Raw genomic sequence first — 21,181 nt, 5'->3', positions numbered from 1 at the left:
CACATTTCTTCTAATGTTTCTTTTACCCTAAGGTGGAGGGTATTAAAAGTTTGGTCCGGCCGAACTTAATGTTTTTTTACTTGTTTTATCTCACCCTGAATATAAAATTGATCAGCATACATTCGTGTGTCTTTCTGTTCAATCATTGATATTATATCAAGGATGTTTGGTATTGCACGTTGAATATTTCAGTTTATCGTACCTCCTGATTTCAATATTGAAGGTTTCTTATCAGTGGCTTCGCTACTACTTAATATTCTTACAGTAATTCCCGATTATATGATAGATAGTTCTTAACAAATTTTCTTGAGAAACACAATTATAGCTCGATTAGGGGGAATGCCTTTTCGTATCACAATCTTCAAAATCTCTGCACATTGTCGAATTTTGAAAAAATAGTAGGAATCGATTAGGACCCATTTGTTTATTGCTTGGCAAGGTATTTAAGAGTTGCTCCCATCCACTTTCAAACCCGTTTCCCAAAACAGTCATTTACTCACAATAGAACAACCTGTATATGATTTACATTTTTCATTTCAATACAGGAAAACCTCGTCATCTTGGAAACATGTTGTGGTAGTCAGTGTGTGTGTGAGAGAGAGAGACTAGGTGCAAGTGAACTTACGCTGCATGTTGTTTGTATTTGTAATTGTGTGTATGTTTTTTTGTTGTTGATGATTTGTTATTGCCTTTCAGCGATGACAATCATGATGCCAATGCTCATGTCGACGACGAAGGCGAAGACGACGACAGTGAAAACGATGATGATGATGTGGACGTGGACATGGATGTTGACGACAATGTTGTCGCTGTTGTTTATGTTGACGTTTGCGTTGGCAGCAGCATCATTCGCCTTCTTTCTTTGCTCAGAGTAGAATTTCTTCTTTTGAAAATGATTTGTGAACATCTTGAAAATAGCAAAGAGTCTGTGTCGCCTATGTTTGGCGTTTTCTTATTCTTATTATTTTTGCCACACGACAACAAACGAAAGAGTACTAGGAAATGAGCAACAAGAACAACAGAAGAAGAATAAGAAAACGGAATATAACGGAGACTCATGGACCCGTTTTGTTGAATAAGCACACACTCACACTCAAACACGTGTAGCTCCCACAAAAAAGGAGAAAACCAAGAAAAAATTTGGTCCTCTACGAAAAGGATAAGCAAAGCAATTTGCTTGAATAGATCCCACACGCTGGTTCCTCGTTCTCGCCCGTCCTCGTCTTTGAGACAGTCTTTTTTCGGTATTCACAGAGGCCATGCGACATTGAATCAATGGGTTTCTTTGCCTTGCTTTGGTTTTTTTTTTTTTGGTTTTGTTCTTTTCTGTTGTTTGTTTTTTAGTTTGTATTTTTTTTTTGAAATTCCTTAAAAACTGTTTGTTTGTGAAGGTGAGTAAAGGTTTGTGTATTTTGAGCTGGTGTCTGAGAATGAATATGGGCTTTGCTTTTTTTCTTTGTTATTTTCATCTCAAAAGTTGAGCACAAATATTGGATTTGATATTCGATTTGTAACATTGTCTTGATCAATGTTAATATAAATCTTCATTCTATCCCCTTCCACGATCTTTATACCCCTATAAAACGATAAAAATCAAATTCTGCAACAAATATATAAAAATACGATATACCTTTGAGGTCCTAAAAAAATCTAACTATTCAAGAATTCTTTGACAGATCCATAACCGTAGAAAGTACTTCAAAAAAAATTAAAAACAAAATTAATATTGGAAATTTTTGCAATAAGTTAAAAAGTATAAGTCGGTTTTACCGACATATTTTACGTGATGATTATAAAAACTGTTGATATTGTGTCAATATTGTAGATATTAATAATATACAGGGTGAGATAAAAAAAGACTGCAAAGAAGTCAAACGCCAACATTTTTACATTTGCTTTCAAATTTTATTGAATGAAAGCAAAAATGTCGGAAATAGCATCAAATTTTAGAATAAGTTTAGATTTGTCACCTTTGGTGCGAATTATGGCCTTCAAACGGCCAATGAAACCGTCACACCCTGTCCGAATGTTGCTCTACGGTATTTTGGCCCATTCAAGCGATTGCTTGAGGTGATTTAACGAGTCGATTTAACGATGTCCGTCTGTCTGTCCGTCTGTCTTTTGAAATCACGATATAGGCCACATTATTTGACGTAGAGCGTCAAAATTTAGCAGAATAACTTGTATTGTGTCTAGGATGGTTGGTATTGAAAATGACATATATCGGTCCACGTTTTGGTATAGCCCCCATATGGCTGTACCTCCCCATATTCGGTATTTTGATGATTTTTGCCACATTTTTTTTATGGGTTTGTCTTAAAATTGGCGTTTGTTGGTTATAATGGGTTCTAGCTCCGGTGGCGAAACATTGCATCTACGAGTCCACGTTTTGGTATAGGCCCCATATTCGGTATTTTGATGATTTTTGCACATTTTTTCACGGATTTGTCTGAGAATTGGTATTTGTAGGTCATAATGGGTCCTTATGTTTCAATTACCCTAAGTTGGAGGGTATTAAAAGTTCGGCCCGGCCGAACTTAATGTTTTTTTACTTGTTTAGTGCCAACTTTGCTTTCCAAAATACTCCAGACACAATAGTCCAACCGATTGGTATCCGGAGATTTCGGTGGTCATTGTGGGCTGGAAATGAAGCGAGGGACCTCATTTTGTAACCATTCTTGGGTGGCGCGTGCTGAGAGCGATGATGCTAAGTCCTGTTGGAATGTCAAAGGTCTGCGGCCAAAATGTTTGCTTGCCCAAGGCTTTAATACACCCTCCAGAATATTTTCGCAATAATATTCGGCATTTATTCTGATGCCACAGTCGATTAATACGAGCGGAGAGTGACCATCGGCTGTTATAGGGGCCCACACCATCATCATGGCCGGCGCTTGAGTTCTGGTGGCCAACCGAAGGTGCACATTTTCAGCTGACCTCTTTGGCAAGTACACACGATCGAATCAGCAGTTTCTCATCGGAGAAAACCAAATTTGAGAATTCACCAATTCCGGCCAAGCGAAGCAACTCATCAGCTCTTTTGAGTCTAATTTCTTTCTTTTGCAGTGTAAGTTCTTGCACTTTTTGGAATTTCAATGGCTTTACCCCGAGCTCACTTTTCAATATTTGCCGAATGGAATATTGCGATATGTTCACCTCTCGAGCCATTTTTCGGTCACTGCGACGCGGGTTTCGATCAAGTCGCTTCTTAACTTTTCGAACCATTATCACTTTTAGTACAATTTTGTTTCTTACAATTATAGTACACATTTCCAAAACAACCTCCATATGACCAGACTACACATGAAAAGTGACCCCAATACCAAATTTCAGATTTCAAGTACTATTTGTCCACCCAGTATAAAATTGTACCAATTATATTACTATTTCGTTCTATTCGTGCACTTTTAGTACATATTTCCAAAACCACCTCTTCGTCATAAACCTACCCCAAACTTCATCTTAAACTTACCCACCAGCAGAGACCCCAATATCAACATTTTAAATTTCTAGCTTTATCCGTTCAAAAACATAATTTCCGTTCTCAAAATGCCAAAATGTACGAAATGTCGTGTTTTTTCGTACTTTTAGTGCACTATCCATCAACATTGACCCACATGCAAAATTTTAATATTCTAGCATTAGCCGTTTCACCTGGGCGTTGATGAATCTCTCAGTCAGTCACATCCTTTGAAAAGTATTCGTAAAAATGTACGTTTGTAGTTCTTCTAGTCTTTCAAAATATTCTTAAACTTTGCCTTTATAAGTCGGAAAGTCATATACATATTCAATACATATTCTTAAAGAATCACGGAAGCTCAGATTCTGATAGTCCTCCAAAAAATACTCTTGATCACGATTTTAGTTTTGCTCGTCCTTCAAAGTATGCTCTGAAAATCCACGAAAATGGGCCGGATGGTTGTGGAATGTTTTTTTCTGAAAAATTTTGTTTTGGGAGTAAACAATCTTTAAAATTTCAAAACAAATATGCTTCCATAATGCCAAATATCCTCCTTTCGGAGGGTCTTTAGAATTCGTCCTTGCCGATTTGATCGTCGCCTTTCTCACTTTTATTTTTATTTTTGTCGACTCTGCCGTTTTTTTTTACTTTTTCTTTTTGTTGAGTGTGTGTGTGTTTGCTTTTTTGCCAATCCAAAATATGATGTTGAAAGGTTGTTGTATTTGTTGTTCGCCTTTTCCTTGGCGTTTTCTTTGACTAGTTTCTTTTATTTTCTTCTCGCTGTGCCTGTTTCTTCTTTTTGCCTTTTTATGTGTGTGCTGCTTTTTTCGATTCATCCTCTCCTTGATATCCTTTGTGAGGGTGTTTTTCTAGTATTTTTTTTTTTGGCCAGTAGGTGAGAGTGTGCTGCGTCGCATCGCGTGGGGCATAAAGTGTGTACTTTGTGGTATTGTGGCAAATATCTTTGACCTATGTCGCTGTCTGTGCGTGCGTGAGTGTGTGTAGATGTATGCGTGAGTGAATGTCGTCTGAGCCTGTTTTTCCTGCAATTAATTGGTTGTCTTTTATGTTTTGATGTTCATAAAACTTAAAAAACAGACGAGGAGATTCCAAATGCTTTTTGTCGCAACAAAATTGGCCCATAAAACATATGAACATATGCCGTTGCCCCGAAGAAAAAGAAAAACACACACACTCGACTGAGCAAATCACTGACTACGTTTTTTAGTGGTGTTGTTGGCCTCAGACGTCACACACACACAAACTGAAAGTCATTCCCCACCTTTTGATTTTTTCATTATTTATTTTTTCTTTTTTTTCCTTTCTTTGTTTGCCACTTGCGTTTTCTTTCCCGTGAGTAGTTTAGCGGCGGTCTCTCGTTCTCTCACTCTCTCTCCCTCTCTTGGGGGAATTGTTAAATAAATAAACATTAATCATACGTCTGTAAGAGAAATTGTTTGTTTATCTACTGCTTTGCTCCAGGGAATCAACGACTTTTGGGAAGCAAACCAAAAAAAAAAAAAAAAAAACACGCTTTCGTGTGACTGGCGACTAGCGGTGGCAGCCCAGCTAAGTTAGTAACAAATTAAGCAATATGGCTGTTTTGGCAGCAGTAGTGGAAACAACAATAACATTATAGTTGAAGGTGTCATGTTTTTGTTCGGAACAAATGAGCAGCTCTATTTTTCCTGCCATCCACCAAAAGGAAGACAATTAATTTTTACTTTGGAGTGGATTAATTTCTTCTACTCAGGATAAACGATGGCAACGTGTTTTTTCGGGCTGGCTTAGATCTGTTTGGGGGGTGGAGAGAGAGAGGAACTAAATAAATGTTGAAGTTCATTGTAATAGTGGAGAATAAATAAAATATTACCAAACATCAATGTTGAATGTCAGAACGCCATTGATGGTCATTTTTGCTAAATGAGAAAAACAAGCAAAAGGATAATGGTTTTGTTACAAAAAAATTCTACAGACTAATTCATAATTTGACTCTTATAGGGTTCTGCAGGGAAATGTTTTGAAATTGCAGAAATTTTAAATCAAACACAATCATTCTAAAAAATACATCAAAAACACAATTGTCCCGCAGAAACATAACTAAAACATGACTAAAATGAAGGGCTAAATCTTTTGTCTTTGAAAGTCTACGATTTTAGCTATAACGACCCCAGAAAAAAACACAAAGCAATAATAGTCCTTGATAAATGTTCTTATAAGGCCCTTAAAAAAGTGATTTTAAGAAATTCCAGAATATAGTATTTTAAACATAATTCCTATACTACAGTTCTGGATAGTCCTTCAAAAAATAAAAAAAAATCTAAAAATCCACCATTGTAGCTCTGAAATCTCTTTTTTTCTAAATATCCACTGTTTCATCTCTGCTAGTCCTTAAAATTATGCTTAAAACTCGCACAAAGAAAGCAATTATAGTCCTTGATAAATGTTCTTATAAGGCCCTTAAAAAAGTGATTTTAAGAAATTCCAGAATATAGTATTTTAAACATAATTCCTATACTACAGTTCTGGATAGTCCTTCAAAAAATAAAAAAAATAGTCTAAAAATCCACCATTGTAGCTCTGAAAACTCTTTTTTTTTTCTAAATATCCACTGTTTCATCTCTGCTAGTCCTTAAAATTATGCTTAAAACTCTTTTAATTAAAAATATTCGGAATAATTACACCTTCTGTAATATGGCTATCATTGGATACCGGTTTTAGACCCTTTTAGACTAAATCTGTTTCAGGACATTTGGAGTCGATCTAGAGGTGTTCGTCCGTCTATCCGTTAATACTTTGTATTGGACAAACGGAATGAGCTTGAATTCTGAATTCTGGAATAAGAGACGCTGATGTAGTGCAGGATAGATGTACGAAAGTGTTTTTGTAAATTCGAACTTTAAGGTTACAAATAGTTCTAAAATGGTACCGTTTGGTATTATGTGAACGGATTGAGCTTAGGACCAAATGGTACTTAATTTGGAAAAGTTTGGTTTACGAATGGGTGAACGGAAACTGTAATTTTGAAATTTTGTATTGGGTTGGTGGTTGGTTTGTGATAAAGAGGTGATATTGGAAATGTGTATTGCAAGTGCACAAAAAGTACTAAACAGTACTGTCTTTGGTACAATTTGGTATTGAGTAAGCAGATAGTGCATGAAATCTGAAATTTGGTATTAGGATCGCTTTCCATGTGTAGCCTTAACATATGGAGGTTATTTCGGGAATGTGTAGTACAATTGTATGAGGAGGACTAATAGTACAAAATTTGGTATTGAGTTGAAGGAATAGAGCTCAAATCCGAAATTTGGTATGTATGTCACTGTTGGTGTCTGCGATTAAGATATGGAGATGGCTTTTGAAATGCGAAATATAAATTGTTCGAATAGTACTAAGTGGTACTAAATTGGGTATTTGGTGAAGGAATAGAGCTGAAATCCCGAAATTTGATATTGAGGTCTCTGTTGGTATCTGGTTTTGAGATCTGGTGGTGGTTTTGCGAATGCGAACTATAATTGTTTGAAAAGTAACAAGTGGTACTAAATAGGTTATTTGGTGAATGGATAAAGCTGGAATCACGCTGGAAATTTGATACTGAGGTACTGAGGAAAAGTACTAAAAAGTACTAAGTTTGGTATTGGATGAAGGAAAGGAGCTGAAATTCTGCAATTGCAATATTGAGATCTTTGTTGGAATCTGATTTTGAGATCTGATGGTGGTTTTGTAAAGTATTGTAAAGTATAATCCTTCAAAAATATTTCTAGAAATCCAGGACTATAGCTCTTAAAAACTTTTCCAATTCTAGTTCCAAAAGTCCTACAACAATATGTATAAAAATCTAAAAATGGCTTTTAAAAGTCATTAAAAAATATATTTAAATAAAATAAAAAAATCCGAAAAATCCTTTACTATAGTTCTGACAATCATTAAGACGTTATTTAAAAAAAATTCCAAGATTATATATAATATAATTGCTCTTCTAAAAAAATGAAAAATTCAGTATTACATTCCTCTTTGTCCTTTAGAAATATTTTTAACATGGACTCGATTGTCGTCCTTAAAGTCCTTCTAAAATGTTCTTAAAAATCCAGACACATAGCCTTGATTAAGGTTCTGATAGTTCTTCTAAAAATATTTAGAAAAATCAACGTTTATTATCCTCACAATCGATCTAAAATTATCCTTATGATAGTTCTAGGAAACTTTTGATTATAGGTCTGATAGTCCTTCTAAAAATATGTTAAAAAGTCAGTTAGTTAGTTGTTTCTAAAAACACATGATTATAGTCCTAACAGTCTTTTTAAAAATTTTCTTAAAATCCACGATTATAGTCTGTTTTCTAAGACGAAGTCATTCAAATCCACAATTATAACGTTTCAAAAAAATTAATTCCTAACAGTCCTAACAGTCTTTTTAAAATTTTCATAAAATCTCCGATAATAGCCTGTTTTCTAAGACGATATATTTCAAATTCACAATCCTAACGCTTCTAAAAAAATATTCTCCCGTGACCACAACTCTTATTTTTATTTAAGAAGCATTCCTAAAAATCCAGGTTTATGTATCTGAAAGTACTTTAATTTGTTTTAAAATCAACGCAACTGATCCTGACCCTTTTAATAATATTGTTATGACCCAGTTGTATTTCAAAAAATATTCTTAAATGTCAAGAATATAGCCCTGATAGTCCTTCCTAAAAGTTTTTTTTAATCAGTGACTTAGTTCTCATTATCCTTCCAATATTTTTTCCGTGGTAGTTCTTCTACAAGAGACAAAATCGCTATTAAAGCCCTGTAGTTAACGTATAAATGAATTGTTTTAAAAATTCCCAATTATAACCTTGATAGCCCCTTAAAAATATTCCTCACGAATGAAAAGCTCTGATAGTGTTACCAAATATATTCTTCAAACAATCCAGATTTCAGTTTCGAAATATTCATAAAAAATATTGCTATAATGGTCTAAAATGTCTTTTAAAAATATCCCTTAAATATAAAATTTTTTAAAATCCATTATAATTCTTCGAAAAAAAGCATTTAAAGTTTAGCTAAAGTTTTTCCAAAACCACTGACCAAAATCATCGTGCTCAGGTGCACCCACACGTCCACTTTCCATAATTTCTCAAATGTTGCTCATACGCACCCATTAACCAAACTTTGAAATTTTGGTTTTAAAATCCATTTTTGTTGGCTTTTAATGTTTATTTTGTTTAAAACGCTATTTGGATTTGGAAACTTTAAAACACAAAAAAGTTCACTAAATTTTAATTACTTGAAAAAAAAAAAAAAAAAATAAAACACAAACTTTTCAATGATTATTGTGGCCTTCACCTACCCGCACCAGGCGTTTAGTTGTCGTCGTCATCGTCGTTTCGCCGTTGCAGGTCACCACGTACGTTACCACCCAACCACCTGCTTTTACACGGAGAAAATTCGTATTCGTGTTTTAATTAAATTTAGTTTTAATGAAATATCTTTTTTTTGAGTTGTTGTTGTTGTTGCTGTGGTTTTAGTTACCGCCACCGCCACCATCATCAGCTCTGCTAACATCATCATCGTCGTTTTTGGTATTGTTGTTGTTATTGTTGTATTGTTGAGTTTTGGGTTTTTTCTCCTTGTTTTGCAACAATCCAATATTTAATGTTAGCATGCAAGTGAGTCATTTTTATTGCCAACTGTTGTAATTTTTACCGGTTTTTTGCGCGCTCTCTCTCCCTGTTTTTTTTTTGTTTTGTTGGGTTGTGGTTTTTGCGGAGCTTTACCTTTTATTTGAAACATTTGTCAAATAAAAGTTAAATTAATTGTATTTTCGCTACAGCTGGAGAGGGAAGGAGAGCAAAAGGTATTTTATGGTGGAAATTGTAAAAATGAATGGCTAACTGAAGAAGGAAATGACCATAGAATTTTTTAAAAGCTTAACTACCGGATTTTTTTAAAGAAAATAGAATTTATTTTTATAGAAGAAATAACCCTTAATGGCTATAGAATACTTCTTGAGCAGAACATAAAAATCTCTTTAAAGGTCATCCTCTAGAATATAGCAGAGATTTTCTATAGAGAACCATTAAAGGTTTCTTACAGCAAATAATTAAGATCTGCTTATGGAAGAGTCTTCTAACAGAAGAAATGTTAGGCATATAAAAGTCATATAGCAGACCATTAAGGCCTTCTTATGGAAGACCATTTAAGTCTTCCATTAAGGTCTTCTAATAAGAGACCATGGAAGATCATTATGGAATTTTTATAAAAGGTAGCTAAGGCTTCTTATAAAGTACTAGCAAGTTCCAGCTGCTTTCTAAGCGAAAAGTCAACCTCAAATTTTTAGAATTGTTCCAACAGTTAGTGTTAGCCGTTTTTAATACTCAACATGCACAATTTGTTCACTTTGACAATATTTTTTAATGAAATCTATATGGTAGAACTAATGTAGTACGTATTTCCACATTCACCTCCAAAACTCAACTTCTGATACCGGCACTTATATAAATATGAAAATTTTGGAATATTTTCTCTATCCCTTCACAGTAGTACTTTTCGAACAATTTTAGAACATATTTCCCAAACCTCCTCTATTTCCAGATATCAACAGAGATCTCAATAGCACATTTGAAGATTCCAGACCTATATCTTCAACCAATATCAAATTAAGTAACATTTAGTACTTTTAGCATCAAATTTTAGAATAAGTTTAGATTTGTTCGAATTGGTCACCTTTGGCACGAATTATGTCCTTCAAACGGCCAATGAAACCGTCACACACTGTCCGTATGTTGCTCTGCGGTATTTTAGCCCATTTCCGGCGAAGCGCTTGCTTGAGGTGATCGACACTTTGGTATTCTGCAGTGCTAACGTTGCTTTTCAAAATCCAGACACAATAGTCCAACGGATTGGTATAAGGAGATTTTGGTGACCATTGTGCGCTGGTAATGAAGCGAGAAACCTCATTTTGTAACCATTCTGGGGGGCGCGTGCTGAGTCCTGTTGGAATGTCCAAGGTCTGCGGCCAAAATGTTTGCGTGCCCAAGGCTTTAACACACCCTCCAGAATATTTTCGCGATAATATTCGGCATTTATTCTAATGCCACAGGTCGATAAATACGAGCGGGGAGCGACCATCGGCTGATATGGCGGTTCACCCCATAACCATGGCCGGCGCTTGAGTTCTGGTTGCCAACCGAAGGTGCACATTTTCAGCTGACCCCTTTGGGAAGTAAACACGATCATTTTGTTTGTTTAGAACAACGAGAAATTTGGACAACGAGAAAACCAAATTCGACAGTTCACCACTTTCGGCCAAGCGAAGCAACTCCTTAGCTCTTTTGAGTCTATTTTTTTGTTGCGGTGTAAGTTCCTGCACTTTTTGGAATTTCAATGGCTCATTCAGCTCACGAGCCATTTTTCGGCCACTGCGACGCGGGTTCCGATCAAGTCGCTTATTTACTTTTCGAACCATTTCTGCTGGTGTTGCTGTTTTCTTCCGACCACTTCCTTGGCATATGTCGGACTACGCTACCAGTATCACGGTAACGAGCGATGGTCCGAGACACAAAAGATTTATTCGCATTTAAATGCTAGAGTGCTCTAACGATAGCCACTTGTGGTTTTCCAGCCAAATGTAGAGGAATCACTCTATCACGCTTGAATTCCATCACGAATAATTTTTTTCCTGGAAAATTCTCACCACAATGCTTTTGTACGCTTGTAAACAATATAATGAGCTGTCACTGGAAAAATTTTAACAGCTGTCGGATGAGTGGTTTAGAAATGACAGCTGTCTGAATTTTGTTGCAGTTTTTTGATCTCACCCTGTATATAGATTACTTAGGACTTCTCATAGAATATGGATGGATATTAATGTCTCATGTATGATGATATTTGCTATAAGAAGACCACCAATGCCTTCTTACAGAACATTAAGAAGTATTCTTATGAAGGATAAAAGGAGGAAGGCCCTTTTATAGAAAAACTAGATTTCGAATCTTCTAATGGAGGTCCATTTAGGTATTCTTATAGAAGAGCAAAAGAACTTTTCATTTAAGGCATTCAGAATCTTGTCATAGAAAATGGTAAAGGTCTTCTTCTTAAAGATGAATATTATAAGAGAAAATGTGTCCTTATGGACGATTAAAGTCTTCTTATGATATATAATGTCTCCTTATAGACGACCATTATAATTTTTTTAGATATTGCTGTCAGAAAATAATTTTTGCTTCTTTGGAATCCCCAATCTCGTTGTATAGGTGATTTTACAATATGGCCTTTTTCTCGACCTTCTCAACAAATATTTTTTTTTGTTGTTTTATGCAAATTCATTCGTGTTTCCCTAACAAAAATCCTTCGACTCTTAATTTTCTGCGAAATTCCTTAACCCTTTGCTAAGGTGGAAATTTAATAAAAATTCTATTTTACGATACTCGTTAGGCCGGCTGACACGTTTTTCTTGCACTGACCAACAAGCAAACGATCAACCCACCCAACCACATAACAAGAAATCTCGTTCGCCCGCTACTAGTTTTTTTTTTTGCATTTCTATTCGATTTCATTGGCGAAAGTGTAAAACTCTATCTATTATTGCTGGAAAATGCAAATGCAGTTTATAATTGTTTCTATAAACGATATGGCGGCAGTGCCTGCCTCACTTCTGCAACGACGACATAACCACACACAGACACACACACACTCACGATTACATGCATGGCCTATGGCCCATGTCCTGCGTCCAATGTGGCGTATGATTATTTTTAATTTTTAATTTCTTTTATACGTTTGCCTTTTTTTAATTGTTGTTGTGGCTGGTGTTGTTGTTGTTGGTAGTGCTGGCGTTATCGTTGTTGCAGAAAAAACTGAATATAAGTTATAAATATACACACATACATGCATTCATTGGAGTGTAAATGTGTGGGTGTTTGCATGTGCTGAGATTTATATTGACACTGTGGGAAATTCTGAAGAGCAGGATGAGAGCGAGGGGGAGGAGTCTTGCTTGTTGGTCCTAGCTGACTGGTCGAATACTTTGGTGGTTGCTAGAATAATGCAGATTTTTATAATGAATGAAGAAAGAGGAGGTTTATAATAATGCCATCTTAAATAAAGTAATGAAATCATACATAGGCCTTTTCACACACACACACACATACATACAAATTCCAGCAGTATTTTGTTTTTGTATGAATCCAATTTGTTTTTATGTTGCGTGCGATAGGTATTGGGTTTTGTCGCCTCTACTTTGTCAGTGACTTTGCTTGCATTTTTTGTAGGTGCTAGCAGTGTTGCCAATATTGACTAAGATTCTCCAACTTTTTTGAGAATTACTCAAAAGACTTGAGATTTATTTTGGTTTTTATGCCCTCAGCCATATGGCTAGAGAGGGCCAAAACGTGCCTTATCGAAAAAAAAAACGGTTTTAGACCCTATTTCTTTTTGGACCAAATCCATTTAATGACATTTGGAGTCGATCTAGGGGTGTACGACCGTTTGTCTGTCTGGCTGGTGCGTACGATAACTCTCGAATAGAGCATCCGATTTGGTCCAAACTTGGAATATCGTAAGGTTATTATCAAACTCAAATTGAATTCGGAAACGGGCAATATCGGTCCACTTCTTCTGGTACCTCCCTCACGGAAGTTCAACATTTTCATAGAAAATAAATTACCTAACGGAACAAGATAGGATCATTCAATTTTGTTTAAATATTGCAAATCCCAATATTCATGTCAGTGCTTTGCCAGGTGCGTAAATGGACAATATAGACCAACTCCATCATGTACCTCCCACACAAAGAGTCAAAATTTTAAATCATCTTAACGCTAATAAAATATGAAATAAGTGTCCAATTGTTTTGAAATTGCGCACATTACAAAATTTGTATCAACACAAGATCTGGTGTGAAGATGATAAATATTGATCGACTCCTTCTGGTACCTCCCCCGCAAAGGGGTAAAAAATTTGAATAACCGTGAGCTCATAAAACGCGAAATGTTCATCCGATTATTTTCAAACTCTGTATTTCCCAATATTTCTATCAACACAAGATCTGATGTGACGATGGAATATGTCAGGCCACTGCTTTTGGCTTACGACTATGGGAACGACTTATGAATAGAAGAAAGTCTTATGCCTATTGAAGAGCTGAAGAAAATATTCTATCTATCTTTAGAAGACCCGCAGGACGTCTTCCATCTCTAAAAGACCTAGAGATGGGTTTCTGTCCTCTTTATACAGAAGACCCACAGAAGGTCTACAAAAGATTTTCTGCTTTTCAAAGACATTGGGAAGATTTTCTGTCTACAGAAGACTTATAGAAGGTCTTCTGTCCATGGAAGACCTATAGAAGGTCTTCTGGCCATGGAAGACCTATAGAAGGTCTTCTGTCTGTAAACGACCCGTAGAAGATATTCTGTCAATAAATGACCTATAGAACGTCTTTTTTTTTCCTTAGAAGACCTGCGAAAGGTCTTAAGCCTATGGAAGCCCTGTAGAGGTTTTCTATCCAAATAGAGGGTTCTGCTTAGTGCTTCTAAAAAGACTTGTAGAAGGTTTTACAGATGGGGTTCTTGTGCCAAATTTGTAGTGCCAACGGCCCCTTATCTGTGTTATGATGTTATCCTTAAGGTCATATAGACCATAATGATTTTAAGAATTATTAAGGATATATATTGATTTTTCAAGGACTATTAGGTCACAAAAGGTACCTGGATCTCTTGAGCGGTACCGGATAACAAACATATATCCTTTAAAGGCTATGAGAATTATTTGAGTAGATGTTCTATAAACTACTAAGAATCATCAAGGCTATAAACGAAAATAGGTATTTTTAGGATCTAAATAAAAGTGTGTGTTTAAATTAAAATTTTATTATTATTAATTTTTTTACATTTATCAAATACATCCGGCCACATTTTTTCTAATCAGAAAAGTCCCCAAAACGACAACCCTGATGACGTATTCTATGCATTCATAGTTTTTTTTGTTGTTCCCCTATTCTTCGTATGCGTTCATACAGTCATCGTTAGACATACATACATATTTACTCATAAGTTTGAATATGTGTGTGTGTGTATGTTTGTAGCAATGAGGTGTTCTGTTTAAGGTGTTCCAGTGGCTGAATGTGAAAATGCGTGCGTGAGTCAGTGTTTTTCCTTTTTTGTTTTTTGCCATTGTCTTTGCTCATTGAATATGTAAAGAAGGTGTTTATGTCTGCGGCTTTCGAATCCATTCATATAATTATAATGAAGACAGTGGAAGTTTGGAATCGAAAAACAAATATGAATATGGGATTTAAGAGCTTTTCACAACATTCTTCAACAGAAAAACTTCTGGAAATATACGAGTTTTTTGGAAAGAACCTCAGGTCTTCGATATATATATATATTATTGTAACACAGTTTTTACTATCTTCCATTTCATTTTTAATGACATTAAATCTTTCTCATTCTTCTTATATACGGTGGAAATTGCACCGATAAAACCTTTTAAAAAAATTTCCTATGACGTAGAAACATAGGCCTGCTACCTTATACAATTCTCTTTTTTTCATTTAGACAATCTCTTCCAAAGATCAGAGATCTTCTCAAAGCTTTCTATCAATATTTTATAAAAAAATTGTTAAGTTCATCAATCTTTTGAAAGGTCATCATTCTTTAGTAGACTTTCCAGTGAGTCAAGTTCTTTCTGTAAGGCATTTGTTTGGGTCTGCCTTGCACAATTCAGACCTAAGTTGTTATATAGGAAAAACTTCTCAGGATTAGGTGATAATTTCTTTTCCACTGAAAAAATGCCTAGGCCTATAGAAAACGTACTCAGGGCCCATTGTGGGTCATTCTTTTTATTTATTATACTAGCAAGTGCCAGCATTTAACGTTCTCTACAACAGTTTGTGTTCGGCTTTTTAGTACTCAAAATTCACAATTTGTTCAGTTTGACAATTTTTATTTCATCTACACTTCATACATTGTGCAAAAATTTTCAAGGTTTCAATGGAAAATGTTAAACTTTCACAACGAATGGTCTTAAAATCTTTTATTTTAAAGTTTACCGAGGACACCCATTTTTCGGTCCAAAACTATTTCAACGTCTCCATATGTTGACACTAGAAATCAACAGTAACCTCTATATCAAATTTTGCGATCACAGTTCTATCCCTTCACCCAGTAACAACTTGAGTTACATTTAATACGCAATCAATCTACTTTTCTCCATCCCTAGTGATTCAAAATTAATACGATTTAGTACTTTTCGAAAAATTTTAGTACGCGTTGGTAGAACTACCACCAGGTCTCAACACCAGATACCAACGAAGATCTCAATATCAAATTTCGGCCTCACAGCTTTATCCCTTCACCCAATACCCAACTTGGTATTTTTCATGCAATTAGTACGCATTCTAAGCCCGTCTACATCAAATTTCAGAATTTCAACTCTATCTCTTCAACCATAAATATATTACTATTTAGAACTAAATATAGTACTATTTAGAACACATTTCCTAAAACACCTCCATATCTCAATCCCAGATACCAACAGAGACACCAATATTAAATTTCGTGATACCAGCTCTATCCCTTCACCAAATAACCAATATAGTACCATTTAGTACTTTTCGTACAATTATCGTACATATTTCCAAAAATACCTTCAAATATGAAGCACAGGCACTAACAGTGACATCGACATCAAATTTCAGGATTTCCGCTCTATCCCTTCACCCTAAATCAAATTTAGTACTTTATATAGTGCACATTTCTAAAAGCACCAAACCGACCCATGCCTCAATCCCGTTACCAACATGGACATCAATATCAAATTTCGGAAATTCCACCTCTATCCCTTCACCAAATACCCAATATAGTACCACTTAGTACTTTTCGGTACTATTCCTTCACCCAATACCAAATATAGTACCATTCAGTACTTTTCGTACAATTATAGTACATATTTCCATAAACACCTCTATATCTCAATCCCATATACCATGATAGACATCAATATCAAATTTTGGGATTTCAGCTCTTTCCCTACACCAAATAACCAATATAGTACCACTTAGTACTATTCGTACAATTATCGTACATTTTTTTTCCAAAACTACCTTCATATATAAACCACAGACACCTACAGTGACATCCACATCAAATTTCAGGGCTCTATCCCTCCATCCTATACCAAGTTTAGTACTATTTTGTACTTTTTATACAATTATAGTACACATTTCCAGAAACCACCCCCATATCTTAATTCCAGATAGACCTCCATATGAAATTTCAGGATTCCAGCCCTATTCCTTCACATAATACCAAACTTAGTACTATTCCGTACTTTTTGTATAAATATAGGAATGCCAAAGCTCGAACGCAGATACCATCAGTAATTTAAATATCAAATTTCAGGAATTCGACTCTATTCCTTCATCCAATACCAAATTTAGTACTATTCTGTTATTTTCGTACACATTTCAGAAAACAACCTCCATATGCCCAGTCAAGACATGAAAAGCTACCCTAATACCAAATTTCAGATACTATCTGTTCACCCAATATCAAATTATAACAAATATAGTACTATTTAGTACTTTTCATGCACTTGTGGCACACATTTCCAAAACCAGCTCTTTATCACAAACTTACCACCAACTAGTACCCCAATACAAAATTTCAAAATGTCAGCTTGATCCGTTAATCCTAAACCAAACTCTACAAATTTAGTACCACTTAGAACAGTTCGCACACTTGGTACACCTTTGCAAAATCACCTTCATATCTCAAACTTGCTTTCCAACGTTGAATCTCATACCGAATTTAAAAGTCTTCAGCTCTATTCGTTCATATAAATTTCTAGCTCATTTCGTTTGTCCAATACAAAGTATTAAAATTTTTGTAAATTTTAGTAAGTTCAAAATTCTAGCTTCAGCCTTTTCGTTTAGTCCTTGATTCTCGGTCAAGGACTGTCTGTGTGTCTGTCAGTCTGTCTGTCTGTCTGTCTGTTGTAATCATGCTATCTTTCGAACGAATTGAGATAGAATGCTAAAATTTTGCACATATGTATATTTCTTCAGTAGGCAGGTGAAGTTCGTAAATGGGCCATGTAGGTCAACGTTCTCATATAGCCCCCATATAACGGTACCCCCCGATATTCGGTATTTTTGATGATTTTAGCGATATTATTCACCGGAATTGTTTCATATTTGGCATTTGAAGTTCGAAATGGATACTACAGCCTGAGACAGAAAATTGTCTGTGCAAGTCCACGTCTTCGTATAGCCCCCATATAACGGTACCTCTCTATATTCGGTATTTTGATGATTTTAGGGACATTTTTCACCAGAATTGTTTCAAATTTGGTGTCTGAAGTTCGGAATGGATACTACAGCCTATGACAGAGTATTGTCTGTGCCGGTTCACGTCTTCGTATAGCCCCCATATAACGGTACCTTCCGATATTCGGTATTTTGATTTTGTCGACATTATAACCGATTTTTTGTTAAGTTTCGCAATTGAATATTGTAATGGCTTATGACAAATGTTACCTACGCAGATTCGTGTCGTCGTATAGACCTTAATATAATAACTACATTGGGTATTTTTAAGATTTTAACAGAATTTTTAACGGATTTCATTGTTTTTGAGAATTGCTAAATTCGATCCAAATGGTGGAGGGTATTCAAAGTTCGGCCTGGCCGAACTTACAGCTTTTTTACTTGTTTAATAGAAAGAAGTTCTCTGGACCTGTGGCCAATACTGGGAATTTTTTTTTCAGAAAAAGCTTGTCCTCATGTCCTGAAGATTTACTTCTGTAGAAAAAAATATCCTTAAATCCTGAAAAAAATTTTTCATAAAAAAGTTTTAGCCACTGGTTTAGAGAAATTTTTCGTATTGAAAAAAATATGTCCTCACGTCCCTTGTATTAATAATGCACAGGAACATAGCCCATTTAAAACATTACCTTCCTACGTGGAAATTATGCCATTCAATCTATTCCATCGGCAGCTTTAACCCTTTTCCTTATCAATTGCTGCTAATTTTTCATTACTGAAATCAGATGCCACTGTGACAAAAGGAAATTGCAAAACAGGCACACACACACACCAACACACACACAAACCTTAGCCTCACGTACATATATTTTACTCACATAATAAATAACATGACTGCCTATGTATGGGTATTTTTAAACTATGACATATGTGGAATGACGATAATATCATTGGCGTTTTCGTGTGTGTGAGCATGTGTGTGTGCCTGTGTGAGTGTTGTGTCGACAACGCTGTGACTGTCGCTGTAGCCGACGCTGACGGCTGTCGACATTCATGTGCGTGTTACACCCACATGTTAAACACCATAAACTTGATGGCAATATAACAGTCCTGTGTATCTAATGAGCAAAAAAAAAAGAGGAGGAAAAACGAAATAGGAAAACACAAACGTAAATAACAACAACAAAGCCACAACTAAGCAAAAAACAAAAATGATATAGCGGCAAAATAAGCACAGCAAAGGATAATGGAAAAAACACAACAGCACAGCACACAAAAAAAGAAATACAAATAGAAAAATGGAAAGAATAACAAAAAGAAATTAAATAAATAAATGACTTTGTAGTGTAGAGTGGTGACTAGGAGCAGCAGCGGGTTGGTGGGTTTGTTTGGCTGCTTGGTTGGTTTGCTAGCTGGTTGGTTTGCTAGCTGGTTGACCAACATCTCAAAGTCACGCAATCTAATTCCAATAGACCGAAAACCAATGCCAACATCAACAGAATAACCACAGCTTGAAAAAGAAAACGAAGAACTCCCAAAACACCACACACACACACACTGACACACAGAACATTACAATTATCCTCAAATACCAGCAAACAATAACAACATTATTTGATCATAAATACAGTGTTGTGGGGGGTGGTGGGGTTGTAGGAGAGCCACATTAGCACCCGAAAAACGCGTTTCTGCTACTACTCATAAAACGTGTTAATGGCAAAATAATGGATTTGAATTGCATTGGAATTTTTTTTTTTGGAACAAAAAGAGTAAATGTAGGATACCTTAATCTTAATTTGGATAGGGATGGGGTTCGCTGAAAAATGAAGATGTGTGAAAAGCCAACTGTCACTCAAACCATTAGTGTCTGGTTTTTATGACTGGAAAATTGAATGATTTTTGAGAACTTCTTTATGAAAAATAATACCTTCCACCTTAGGGTAATGGAAACATTAGAACCAATTATGTCCCACAAATACCAATTTTTAGACATATTCGTGGGAAAATGTGGCAAAAATCATCAAAATACTGAATATCGGGAAATACCGAATAACGGGGCTATACCAAAGCTTGGACCAATACATACAATGTTTCGCCACACGAACTAGGACCAATTATGACCTACAAATACCAATTCTCAGACAAATCCGAGAAAAAATGTGGCAAAAATTATCAAAATACCGAATATCGGAAGGTACCGTTATGTAGGGGCTATACCAAAACGAGGACTTATACATGCAATGTTTCGCCACCGAAGCTAGAAACTACTATGACCAACAAATACCAATTTTTAGACAACTCCATAAAAAAATGCGGCAAAAATCATCAAAATACCGAATATCGGGAGGTACCGTTATATGGGGACTATACCAAAACGTGGACCGATATATGTCATTTTCAATACCAACCATCCTAGACACAATACAAATTATTCTGCTAAATTTTGATGCTCTACGTCAAATAATGTGCCCTGTATCGTGATTTCAACAGACAGACAGACAGACATCGTTAAATCGACTTAGAATTTTATGCTGATTATGAATATATATTTATACATTATGGGGTCTACGACGTATATTTAGACATGTAACAAACGGAATGACAAAGTTAAGTTAATTATATTAATTACAGATTACTTGCCGATTATTCTGAGGACATTGTCCCAATATCCCTCCATTAAAAAAATCTAGGGGGTTTAAAAGTACAAAAGACATCCACTTTTCCATTAATAAATGGTCCTCGGTACTTGAGACTGACCTATGTAAAGTTGTTCTCTCATATTGAAGGGTTTGTAGATAAATTTTTCAATTGAATAAATATGTCACAAAGCGTAGAGGAGCTCTTCAAAAAAAAAAAAAAAATAATAAAAAAATATCTACCCTCACGTAATGCAGAATTAGAATTCCTATACAGAAAAAATAACATCAAGTCCTGTCATTCTGATTTCCATGGCAAACATTGTTTTTGCTTATTGAAATTTTTTTTTTTCTGTAGAAAAAAATGTTCTATAAAAATGTTTCTCAAATGGAGATATTTTTCTCTTTGATTTTTTTTGTAGAAACCCTTGATCTGAGCATTTTGATAATAGAGAAAAAATTGTCCTTTAGAACCGAATATATTTTACTGTGGAAAAGACATTATTCTCAGGCAATAATTTTTTTTTTTCATTCTCATGACATGAGATTTTTTTTTCACAGAAAAAATTGACAGGTCCTGCACATGTTTTTCTATAGAAAAAAATCCATAGCCCATAATTTGTTTCTTTAGAAAAAAATTGTCCTCAGATCCAGAGAACTTTGTCCTATTGGAAACAATTTTTCGTCTGCTGCACAGGACACAGAAAACCATGCATCTTCAAGCCTTGAGAATTATATGTCTTCAGACATAGATCCTGAGGATGTTTTTGTATAGAAAAAAATACCTTTGGGTCCTGAAGATTTTTCTTATACAAATGTTGTCCTCAGGTCTTAGAAACTT

The 21,181-nt window shown here is 35.2% G+C and overlaps 1 protein-coding gene across 1 annotated transcript in view; it reads left to right on the top strand.

The window, feature by feature from the left end:
- Positions 1–21,181, top strand: part of LOC105262124 (mucin-2-like) — a 49,327-nt gene that overhangs the window by 19,346 nt on the left and 8,800 nt on the right. The window contains exon 2 of the mRNA XM_011296159.2: positions 697–851. Within this exon, the coding sequence (XP_011294461.2) occupies positions 697–851 (155 nt within the window). The remainder of the gene's footprint in view (positions 1–696; positions 852–21,181) is intronic.

Source organism: Musca domestica, unplaced genomic scaffold, assembly GCF_030504385.1.
Source record: "Musca domestica strain aabys unplaced genomic scaffold, Musca_domestica.polishedcontigs.V.1.1 164, whole genome shotgun sequence".
Lineage (NCBI taxonomy): Eukaryota > Metazoa > Arthropoda > Insecta > Diptera > Muscidae > Musca > Musca domestica.
The sequence above is the reverse complement of the archived record's forward strand: the minus strand, read 5'-3'. Positions and strand labels throughout refer to the sequence as shown.